The 12556-nt window shown below is 43.5% G+C and overlaps 1 protein-coding gene across 7 annotated transcripts in view; it reads right to left on the bottom strand.

The window, feature by feature from the left end:
• The window catches only part of raptor (regulatory associated protein of MTOR complex 1), a 61969-nt gene extending 52832 nt beyond the window's left edge, over positions 1 to 9137 (bottom strand). For 3 of the 7 annotated variants that reach the window (XM_065452666.2, XM_065452663.2, XM_065452662.2), the window contains exons 1-4: positions 8570 to 9136; positions 6656 to 6758; positions 4441 to 4601; positions 2760 to 2840 (exon numbers count right to left, since the gene is read on the bottom strand). In XM_065452666.2, the coding sequence (XP_065308738.1) occupies positions 2760 to 2840; positions 4441 to 4601; positions 6656 to 6758; positions 8570 to 8716 (492 nt within the window). In that variant the 5' untranslated portion in view covers positions 8717 to 9136. Of the gene's footprint in view, positions 1 to 2759; positions 2841 to 4440; positions 4602 to 6655; positions 6759 to 8569 lie in introns of all 7 variants that reach the window. The other 4 variants (XM_065452668.2, XM_065452665.2, XM_065452664.2 and 1 more) reach the window with 3 other exon arrangements.
• Positions 9138 to 12556: the final 3419 nt, after the last annotated feature.

Genomic DNA, 12556 nt, shown 5'->3' on the forward strand with positions numbered 1-12556 from the left:
GTAAAATGCACAGCGAAAGAAATGGTAAAGCCCATTCCAAATTGAGTCGAACATTTTCAAATACGAATGTAAAGGAGATGCATACATAAGTAAATATTTTTTTAATATCAGCTATTTCTATCAACTGATAGCAAGCTCATCTGTATGAGGTCCTGAACTTTGTCACAACTAAGGTTCTCTCTCAGCAGCTGGGAAGTCAACCTCAACTGTCCTGACATACTCTCAGCCCGTACACAACATCTCAGTGTTGGGTTTCACTGCGTAAACAATTTATTTTGGTTTGGATGAGGGACACCCTGTGTCTCAGCATCAGCCATCACTTAGTTTTTTTAGCTCAAGCTCCTTCAAAAAGGTGGCGGCACCCTTCCTTTCCCGTTAATTCCTCAGTGCGTCGGTCCTTTCTGTTCTCATCCTCCTTCTACCACGCTTTCACCACATGGATCATCTGAAGCATCCTCTTGGTCAGTTGTACAGTCAACATTTGATTTCTTGGACTTCCGAGGGGCCGCAAAAAAAAATTGAAAAAAAACGGGCAGTCTGAAAAAAATTAATGCATGTCTTTAACTGCCTTTAAGGGCTAAAATTACCACAGGCACGTCTCAAAAAGCTCTGAAGGCCTGCCAGTACGCTTTTTAGGCATATCAGGGCTTGTACTGTGACAGAAGACGACGTGCACGCATGTGTAATTAAATAATGTATACTGTGTCCCGCGACAATTGCCCCCTTCCCACGCTTGTTATGCTTCACCGCCTAACACTAGTGTACCGAGGCGAAGCTAACTTTCGCAGACTGGCATTACGCAACGCGCTGTGCTCTGCGAGCTTCAAAGCCAATCGCTAGGATTACAAAGGCGGAGTCGGTGCCATTGGTGATAGCGGCGAATTCTTTCAATGAAAAACACGGCACCGCACAGCAAGAAGCTTAATAGCGAACATAGAAGCAGCTAGGCCTGACGTTGCCGCGGTGGTGGTTACGGATTTGCGGATTTGCCTGCGAGAGTGCCGGTTCGAGGCGGCGAGATAATCAAAATAGCGGCGGTGGCGGCTTTGATTAATGCCATTTCAGACCTGCAGTCGGGGCAATATACATTGACTATATGGAGTACGTGGTGGTGCCGCAAAACCGTGCAAATTATCGGGCATGTCCGAAAAATCGGGCGTCTAGAAAATCGGTCGTTAACTACTCTGGCAATACATCGTGCCGATGACACGGCGTCAATGACGATTCGTTGCGATTCCTCTGTTACTGGAGCCAGCATCAACACGACTTTCGTTCCCTTTCAATAAAGTTACAGCTAATTTTCCCTGATGGAAGCACAAATTCCCTGAGTTTTCCCCGAGTTTTTCCAGACTGTTCAAATTCCCTGAGAATTCCCGGTTTTCCCGGTTGGTAGACACCCTGAAAACGTACATTCTGAAATTTTTTAAAGGTCTTTCCATGTGAAGCAGCAATGGCGTTTTATATATCTTTTTTTTCTAGAAGATTTTTGCTTATATATTTCTTTTTTCAGGTTCTTTTTAATAGACACATTGTTTGGGACTAGTACTGTAAGACAGAGGACTGCTTTCTCTTTAATTTTATGCTATATACTTCAGTATTAAGCATGCGCTGTGATAGGAAAGGAAGTATTTTAGAGACTAACCAAAAATTGCTGCTTTTCCCACAGGCAGGAAAGTGTTAAGAAGCAACTGTAATGAAGTAATGAAACCTAAGTATACACATAAGGTGCTTGTAGCTTGTAGATCATATCACAAGAAGCCAATAAACAAAGACGCCAAGTACAACATAGAGAAAATTACTTGTACTTAGGTACTAATTGAATTAGAGAAATGATAAATTAATGGAAATGAAAGAGGATGAAGAAACAACTGACCACAGGTGGGCATCTTCACATCATGCATGCTACACCCTTACCAAATGAGTTACCGCGGCGCCTTTCTCCCATGAACTTTCCGGGGCATTTATGTTTTACTACTAGAACTAACCATGGGAGTGTTAGGCAGCACCACCACTCACAAACCTAGGCAGCGGATGTGAAACGTCCTCTCAGCCCCAGGCATCGCAAGTACGTGATGTATTTGTGCGACAGCAACTGGTCAATAAACTTACACGTGCTACCTGAAGGCATCAATGTTGCTGGATTCGAGACCCTCTTAATGCAATGAACGAGAAGAAAAAAAACTGAGGGGCCCGATTTTTATTAATCATATCATAAGAAGCCAACAAACAAAGACACCGAGGACAACATAGTGATAATTATGTGTACTTAATAAATTAATTAAGGAAATGATAAATAATTGGGAATGGAGGTGTATGAAGAAACAACTGGCTCTAGGTGAGATACAAACCCACATCTTCGAATTGGGCGTGCGATGCTCTTACCAATTGAGCTATCGCGATGCCGTTTTCCCATACACTTTCTTGAGTGTTGATGTTTTACTACTAGAATTAACCCCGGGAGTGTCAGCCAGTGCCATCACTCAGAAACCTAGGTGGCGGGTGTGGAACATCCTTTCTGCCACAGGCATCATGAGTACGTGATCTATTTGGGTAAATTTGTAAGCAATTTTCGCTATGTTGTTCTTGGTGTCTGTCTGTTGGCTTCTCATGATATGATTAATAAAAATCAGGCTCCTCGGTTTCCTTTTTTTCGTTCACTGTAGCTTGTAGATTACAGTATCTTTAATGCAGAAATAAGCTCATTTTACAAGCACTCTGTGCTGCTTCCTTCTGGGACACCGCAGTCGATGAAGCCTCACCCTGTTGAAGACCCAGATTTCGCCATTGATGGTTGGCTTGGGCACCCCATGGCCATTGTAGTGGAAGAGGACACGATCCTCCTGAAACACGAATCATTTTGCTCAAACAGGGCACCACATCACTAGTCTAATTACCCCATCCCCTGACAATTAAAGGCCCACTGAAACAATACTTCACTTTGGCTAATTTGACTATAAATGAGTGGTATATAGTAGAGCTGTGCTGCCATTTTTCACCCCAGGCCTGTTGCTTGCATCAGAAGCCTAGCTGAGCCCTACCTAAAATATTTGAGGCCAGAGCCCAGCTCAGCCACCCCTGTCAGAGCTTTGTTGCTGTAACAAAATTGTTTTTATAATAAATTGCATATATTTACCATGTTGAATTAAAACCTAATTAAACATAGAAAGCCTATGATATTCACCAAACAAACACACATCATAAGTTATCATGCAATAACAGCAAGTTCTTTAATGTCTAGGGCTTCAAAAAAATATATTTCAAGTGCTTCGAACAAATTCTGCATGTTGCGCTCGAGGACAGCTCCACTGCATAGAATCCATGTTCCAGGATCAAGTTGGGCTCTGTATGTGGCTCGGCTAAACGAACAAAAGAATACAGTGCAAATAAACATGGCATCAGGCTACCCAAGTCCGGCCTGCGAACAGAGTACGGGCTTCCGAGTCACCCCGAGCCTATGCACAGCTCTAGCATGTGTACTACAGCAGCAATCTTCAATTCAAGCAACATCAATCCATATTTCAAACAAAAGTTTTGCACGAAAACTGCTCTATAACTGAACTATCTGAAGCTGGGCTTTTTGTGCAGTCCAGCTTCACTGCAGTTGGCCTTTGAAAGGATAGGTTAAAATGCCATGCAACTGCTTTCGGTTTCTTGGGCATGTCTTTAACATTCATTGGTTGTCCTGTTTTACTGATGTGCTGTTTAAGGCAGAATTCAGCGCTTTTACTTGTTCCATTTTGAAAGTGTTTGTAAGCCTCAGACCTGGGACTCAAGAGCAGGCTTTTTTGGCATGGTACAGTGAGGGTTTACTTTGCATACACTAACACGTCCTTTAAAGTTTCTACTGCAGCGATGGGTGACCTTTGGCACGTCCAAGCACATTATTCTAAGGCACTCATTGCTTGATAATACTGAACTATTTCCTTAGAATATTGTTTATGTATGTTTATGCATTTTAACCTGCAAAGTCACCACTTGGACGAACTTAAGCGTCATAACCTAAAGTCAAATGTGCAGAGACAGACAATATGATCATACATCATTTATAAGTTCACTACACTCCAAGAATTCTTCAAAGGGAGCTCTTAAATCCATTTGTTGCACCAGTGGCACTAATATAACAAGCAACCTTTAACATTGTGCAGTCTTACACCTGGTCAGACCAGAGCTGACTGTATCCCCCCTATTCAATTAATTTTGTTATGTCATTGTCATTATGTGTCAGATTATTGAAACATTTCAATGGCCATTGCGCGTTTGCCATGTACTTAGCAGCGACACAACTTCTTTAAGTTTGACAAAGAATCTGAAAGGTCATCAACTCAATAGCCTTTGAAAAGTGTCCATTAGACATGGGTTTAAGTACTGTACAAAAGAACACAAAGAACTGAAATGCTTAGGTATGGCACGACAACAGTTGTGGAGAATCTCAATACTTGCCTTGGAGTTGCGCCTGAGTGAGGAGCAAAGCTTCTTGACCTCCTCCACGGTGGGATCAAGGCTGAGCTTGTAGCGAGCACGCGACTGCCACCGCTCGTACTGCTTCTGCAGTGCTGCTCCGATGCTCTCCAGAGCCTTCTGTGGGGGCGACTGGAGTGGGTCTGAAAGCATTCACAGTATTTATGATGATGGCATCCCACAGAGAGCCACAGCCACCTCTAGCAAAAAATTGTGACACGAAAACAACACATCAAACTTATCAACAAGGACGCCCTAACTTAAGTCAGGAGGGAGCTGGAGTTACTGTGTCACTGTCATCTGATACAGTTCAGTTCAGCAATTCCATCTTGTTTGGTGATTCCCTTCTGTCCATGATGAAAAAAAACATACCAGAGTAGCATTAAAGGGACACTAAAGGCCAATATTAATTCAAGCTGAAACGATAGATGAGTTCCTGAAAATCTCTAAGGCGCCGATATTATCGCGAACAGAGCCATAATAATACAGAAATTGAAGCAAATGCAGGACATGATTGGAGACTCCCTTTTGACACTCAAGTACTCGCCCAATCACGAAAGCATTCCTCAATTAAGTTGTGTCACTCACACTCAAGAACTCGCTGCAAAAAAAAAAGAAAAAAAAATCCGTGTATTGTATTATAAGATGAAATAAAATGCTACTTGTCCAGTTCTATTCCATTTTTATAAAAAATCACGAATTGAAATTGCCGTTTACAACAGCGTGGGCAGTCGAAAGGTTGCACCTTCGTTCGACTCCGCACCGCACATGCTTGCGTGTTTCAGTAGTTTCATTATTCCCTAGTAATGCGCTGGTTTTGCTGGCTCACGAAACTCGCACAAAGTGCAAGTAGCAGAGAATTCAACTTCCATGTGATGTCGCAGGATGTCCGGAAGGCCTACGCCACTTGACCAAAAAGCAGCTGCTGCAGTGAATCCACCGCTCTTTCTTGACTCAATACCACCATCTGTCAGGCGCCGTTTAACTCACCGACAGCAACAAAGGATGGTGATGGCGTATGCAACATCACCCCTCCCCTGGTTGGGTGGCAGAAGATTTGAACTACGAAAAAGGTATTCGGATCGTTCAGATGCAATATTCCCGCAAACTAAGTCTTTTCTTGGCACGAAACAAGCGTTGCGAGATTTCTGGAATGGTATTTAAGGAGTCCACGTCGACTTAGTATTTGCCTTTAGTGTCCCTTTAAATCTAATGATTTCAAAATATTCATACTCTTCAATACCTGCAGGACTTCTGACACAGATTTCAATGAAAAGGAAAGGGAAAGGTAGCAAGGTTACAAGAAGTCACTTTCAAGTGTCTTAACTAGAGCTAATCAAGAAACATTGCAAGCAGTTTCTGGCAATAAGAAACTGTTCATATTCTTTACCTCACATACTGATGAAACAAGACAAAAGCTAGTTTTATTTAAGAGACATCCTGCAGCATTTATTGAAAAAACCGGGCAGCAGCATCAGGGCCTAGCTGTGCTGGGTTATACCTTTCTGCTTGCTACAGCAAGCAAACAAAATTATGCTCTAGCCTAATGGACCACTACAGTCTAGTGCTCTATCTTCATGGGTAGAGCATTGGACTGTTACCCTTGTTGAAATCCCAACATCTGAATTTTTTAAATATTGTTGAAGAGGCCTGAAACAAGGTGAGACAGGAATCAATGTATGAAACTCTGACTTCAGAGTTTCAGACCTGATCTTACAGACCCCAGTAACTTTAACAATTTGTAAAGAAGATTTATTGCTAAATGGGTAAGTGAGAAGTGAGCACTCAGCAACAGTTTTGGTGCAAATAATTTGTAGACGCTCATACCGTAACAATGAGAGCAAAGAAAACCTTGGTTTAAAATTGTCAGAGTGAGCAGGATAACAGGTTATGAGCTGAAAACAGTGCTAAACGACAGGACGAAGAGAAGTACACAGACCACAGCGCTGACTAACAACCAAGTATCTTTATTCTTTCAGTCAGCATATATATACTCTCCCACTACCGTAAAGAAAACAAAAAAGAAAAACAAAACTGTTTTCTGCTCGTAATCAGGAGCCAACCAGCCCAAATGCGTACCCTTCTGTATAACAGTTTACCCTCCTAAACATAACTGTGCAAGAGAACTGTATGCCACTTTCTGCTCAATCTCATTCTTGGCTTGAAGCAATGTCTAGATCAACAAAAATGGACTCACCAAGCCAGCACTCAAGTCGTGCGCACGGTTGCGTCTTGACCACATCTGGTGGATCCACACCAATGTTTAGGCACATCACAAGAGCCACGCTGACCGTTTTCATCTGGATCAGAGAGGGACAGTGGCACACTCCTCAGTGAGAACCACAGGCACTGCAGGCAGCGGTAGTGCCTCATCAAAAAAAAAAAAAAAAAAACGGCATTGGTCTTTGAAATGCAACACAGCTGTCAGCCAAAGACATTTTCATGCAGCAGTCAGCATGCACCTTCTCAGCATGGCGCCCATGTGGTTAGGAAGGTTTCAGAGCAAACAATACTGCAGCTGACCCGCAGTTCTTGACATCACAAGCCATGCCAAAATGACAGCTGTTGTCTGTGGGAAGGGCTCAGGGACAGTGACTTCAAATTGACATTTCGGGTTAAAATGTGCGCTGAGAGTCCCCTCCCCTTTTTTTGGTAAGTGTGTAACCATCTTTGCCTCTCTATTTTCAGTTACAATGATGAAGTGAAAACAGTTTGGAGACCGTGTCATGGCACCTTTAAGCATGCCACCTGGTATGATGAGTTTTCGCACCTCGTAGCAAAAAATTGGCAGCACATCCATACTTTGAAGATGATTGGTGATGTTAATGCAATTAGCAATTTGTGTTATGATGGGTTCGCAAGTGGTGATATGTTTCATTGGTTATGATGATTATTATGAAGAGCAGCACATATCTAATGACTCATGTTCGCATCAAAGAGGTTCACTGAACAGTAACACATACCCATTGACCCAAGTTGGTGTCAAAAAGGTTCATCGAAGAGTGGCACATACCCAGCAGCACGCAAGTCAGCGTGAAAGGAAAATGATTAGATCCAGGCACAGATAGGTACCAAAAAGTGCATGAAGTATCCTGGAATGCTAATTGCAGTCAAACACTTCTGCGTTATGGGGGCTTGCTAATGACAATTGATTTTTGACTAATTAAAACGACACACATACTGCCACTCGACCAGTTATCACAACGTAAATGGCAAAATTCATGCCACACTTGGAATTTACATGAAAGGCACATTGTGCATCGGTGCCTGACCGCTATGACATTTTGCAAAGGAGACCGACTACCGGAACAGTTAATCCTGCCAATGTTGCCCTTGCATTGGTCTCTTCCGATTTATTGTGGCGATGCATTAAATTACCTTCAGTTGCTAGTAGCGCTCCAGTTATCTGTGTCTTTCGTTCATCCCGTTTTCCCGCACCACCTTCTCCGAAAAGACATTTTAAGTGTTGACGAACGACCTCTTCCGAAACAAAGCTAGTTTCAGCCATGATGATTGCTGCACTTGAGATGAAAAGGTCCCAAATGTTGGTAGTGATGGTTTCGAAAGTCACAGTTGGTCTTTTCTGATGTATGATTACGAATGAACATATTTGATGTTTTCCCGTCCATTGAGGTGCAATAAATATATGAACGACCGAGCTGCACAGATTAAGCTACAGCACGCAATCGTCCATAGAAGATACCGTAACAACAATTTATCTTGCATACAAACGCCTGGCAAAGACGCTTGTTTGAGTGAAACATTGGTGTTCCGTATCATTTTGTAGAGTTACATCGTGGTTATATTCCATTAACAAAACTGAAAACTAGAAAACACACCCACTATTCGTAAGTCAAAGGCAACGCGGGCGTAACACCTTAAGTTTCTCGACATCCTGACTACACACACACTAGGCTGACGTGAACCAATAAACAACTGATCACGAGAATATGCTAGAAATTAATGTGTTCGCCATAGAAGGGCTGTTTGTAGCGGAGGAACACGCGGACGTATCGCTGCCCGATTAGCGTCGCTGTGATCTTGATGCGCACGAGATACACTGCGGCTTTCGTAGCGTGCATCGCTCGAAAATTGACGCTGAGAAACTCACCCGTTCTTTCATCCGCCACGTCTGTGTGGGGATGCTTTCGCAGGGCTCAGACGCGTGTCGAGCATCGCTGAACGCCAGCGGCAACTTCCAATCCGGTAGATGACTGGAGTCATCGTCCAGCTCAGGCTCACGCATGGCTCCAACCATTGGTGACAGTCTGCGTTAACATAAGCTCGTCGCCGACATCATTGCACGGCCGCTTCGCGCCGGGCACAGGATCCTGACACACGCCGAAGCGAGACGAGTTCCATTTTTTTTCAAACGAAACAGAGATGAAGAACGTAGAATCACAAGGCACCCCAAGGCAAAAGTGTGCCGTAAACCGTGTAAATATTGGGCGAAAGAGTAACCCTCTGTTGCCAACTCTAAACCAAACACGTGCTATGCTGTTTTCGCCATGGCTTTTATAGACGTGCCGACAGCTAGCGTATGTGTTCGCTGCATTCGTTTCATTTACGATATTTAGTAATATTAAAAGTAAACATCCTAGCACAAAATACTTGTCTGCTGCAGCAGCAGTAGGTTCTCTGACGGGGCACTTTCGAGCAGGATCGAATTACTCGATCGCGATTGGCTCATTTGCGTTAGCTGAGGAATTGCGGGTGATAAATTCCGATCGGGCTCGATCGCGATCGGAAGTGCCCCTTGTGATGGCAGGACGCTTTGAGAATTGTCGGCACAATGGCGCGAAAAGTGTGTCGCGTTCAAAGTCATCGTGATTTTCAGAATCAGGGTGAACTCGCCCTGATCAGGGCGAGTTGGTTGATTTCGTTATTGACATATAATATAGGGTCTTATGAAGCTCAGTCCACACGCAAGGACTGAGACAGCAACAGCCATACTGGCGCTGTACTTTCAACTGAATTTATTTCGAGAGATGCCGCACATAAGCCTTATTTACACGAATGCGACAGAAGCGTATCGTATTATTTTTCGAGCCGATCGCACTTCATGCATGTAAACGCAGCAAATCGCTAGAAAGGCGTATCGCATTCAATGCGCCAAACGAGATGGTTTGAGATTATGGACGCGCATTTAATGATAACATGCAAACAGAATGGTCTAATTTAGGATCAGCATACTAATTCAAAATGTCAAACCGAAACTTCTTGTTTTCGTTCCGATTTTTGTTTCGGTTCGCGAAAAACTGTTCAGTTCTGGTTTAACTCCAAAGTGAAAAAATAACGGTTGGAACTGGTTCAAGTCGATTTGCATAACTGAATAATAATTGCAAGAAAACAGCACAAATTAATTTTGTACAAAAACTCCACGCTGCTGCTAAGCTGCACTGAAATATTGCGCCTGTTTGTTCTTCAGAAGTACCGCATGTAGTTACATAGAAATTATGCAGATCCAACGCGAATGCTGGAATTCATGTGAAGCAAAGCTTTATTTATGGATAGAGATAGAGAGTAGACGCAGAGATGTACGTCTTCCAACCTGCTATTCTGCTCAGGCGGAAAGGGAAGAGGAGAAAAATAGGGGACTGAGCTAGGAGTATATAATGATGAGGACAGACAGTAGGGATGCGATTATGTGCACGTGAATGGTCAAAGACCCGTTCACAGCCATGAATCTAGGCTTGTGTTAAAAAAATATTTTGAGACTCTTGATGGCTCGCTTCGTTTAATTATAAGTCCAGTCAGTTTTTCACTGAACAGCCTGTTGTTATATTGACGCTAACGAAGAAATTAATACCTGCCGTTCAAAGTCATATTGGAGAAGCAACAAGTATATGTGTTCCACGTCTCAGATTAATGCATTGCATTCTGGCGAGTTCGCGCGTCTGATGCGATGCAAATATTGTCGCGTTAACTCAACGGCGGTAACTGGTGACACGCGCGTGGTAGAAGCGAAATGCCATACCAAAACGCTGCTGCCACGCACGGAAGTGACGTCACAGTTATGATGACGTTGTTTAAACAAGTATGGCGTGTTCCGGTTTATAGTTTTGCGCGCGCTGCTGGAGCTGCTTCAGCGTTTCAGCTTAGCTAAAACACAATTTTACGGTTTCTTACTGTGTTGTGTGATAGAATGTTGTTCTAGTTAGTTGCGCTGGAAGAACCAGATGGTGTTCAAGCTTGCGATCTCGAGCCACACTTGGGCGCAACGCTGGAGCAGCTCGTTTCTTTATGCCTTGGAGCGCGTTTATGGTTGGTAGTGTGGTGTTGTGTAGCCCCTGTTATGTTTTTCAGTGCTGTTGCTCTTGTTTGTTGAATTTACTGATGTGAATGGAGCATATGTGGGCTCTCAGTTTGGCAGAACTTTTTGCTGTTATGGTAAAAACGTTTAAACTCGTTCCAAATGCTTGTTGCTGCAGTTGCCGCTTAGTGTTGTGCATCGATCGCGGAAAAAAAAAACAAATGTTTCATCCTTCGTAGGATTGCTGTTGCAGATATCGCCTAAGTAAGTGAGCTGTTGCAATTTTTATATGGCACTCGATGTCGCATTTACCTGTACTGTTTCTTGTCTTGCATGTTCCTACTGTTCCCTTGTTTATCGGATTTTGGCGGCTAGCGAATCGCGACTTGCTTGAGCACCTGCTCGCCACAGTTCTAAAGGAACATGTTGAGCAACCCCAATGTTAACTATGAAGACAAATATTGCAGAACGTGGCCCAGCCGCTCATAGTTCTACTTTGGCTCAATACATCGACGTCAATGCCGACGCGCACCACTTCTGCGTTTTCGAGCTCGAGAGCAGTGTGTCGACGTGGTGTCCAAGGCCAAACAGACATCCGACTTTGCCAGAAGGCGTACACACAACTTAAAGAATCGCTACATACGACACACCCTGCAATATGCATGATCCGTGTCGACACCATATGCAGTCGGCGCTGTGCTACCACGACTCTTCGAAACCGACAGTCCAAATGAGGCGACATGTCGTGCTGTTTCGTGGATGCAGCACAGTTCGTTCGAAGCTTCTGTAGCTTCGTAACGGCAACGTTATTCGTACTCGCCGATATTACACAGTGATTCAATACTACAGTACACACCACACAGCCACAAGGAATCGCAACGGTCCTCCCATTGCATGCACGCGTGTGTAAGCGCCGACAGTCATTTTCGATTTTTAAACGCAGCACAAAATAAATGCTTTATTTATTTAGGCGTACTGTATTTAACAACAAAACGATAACGTTAGCATTTCATGTATTTTTTACCAAGTTTTCTTTTTGTGACGTCATCATGCGTGGCAGCAGCGGACTCCACTTGGGGTCGTCTGCTGCCACGCGCGTGCACCCAGCGCCGGCCTAACTCAACAGCTATATATGTGACCCCTGATGCAAATGAATGCGCTGAAAACCGTACTAACGGTGCTGCCAATTTTAAGATTATAGGAAGATGGTGTTGAGTAAACGGGAGCAAGCTAAAAGCGGGAGCCAACGTTTCGACAAGTGGACTTGTCCTTTTCAAGACAAGTCTACTTGTCGAAACGTTGGCTCCCGCTTTCACCTTGTTCTTGTTTTGACCATCTTTTTGAATTTCCATCTTCCGCCTTCTCTGTGTTTTCGTGTTTTCCCAGGAAGATAGTGTGTATTTCAAATGAGGTAGCATACAGTTGAGCCACGAGTGCAGGCAATGTACGAATGAAATGGTGGCCAACTTGAACAGAAAACCGTTACTTTTTCCCAAGGAGATTATATACTATAGATAACTTCCTTGCATTTCTCTTTCGGTTACGCTCCACAGCGAAAAAATAAATAAAAAAACCTAACGTTTCTGTTCAGGTCTATATAGCTCTACCCAAAATAATGTTTTTTTTGTTTTGGTTTTAGTTTTTTTTGGGGGGGGGGATTTCGCTTTTTGGTTCAGTTCCGGTTCGATACCACGCATACTCAAAGCATTGTGCGCGCATTGTCGTTTCACGGTGTTGGTTTTCATCTATATAGTTACCATTTAATCGACTTGGTGCAAGACACGCCAATAGAAATTTCTTGAAAGGTGCGTGTATAAATTGTATGCGCATGCATTCATCAATGCA

Source organism: Dermacentor albipictus, chromosome 8 (assembly GCF_038994185.2).
Source record: "Dermacentor albipictus isolate Rhodes 1998 colony chromosome 8, USDA_Dalb.pri_finalv2, whole genome shotgun sequence".
Classification (NCBI taxonomy): domain Eukaryota; kingdom Metazoa; phylum Arthropoda; class Arachnida; order Ixodida; family Ixodidae; genus Dermacentor; species Dermacentor albipictus.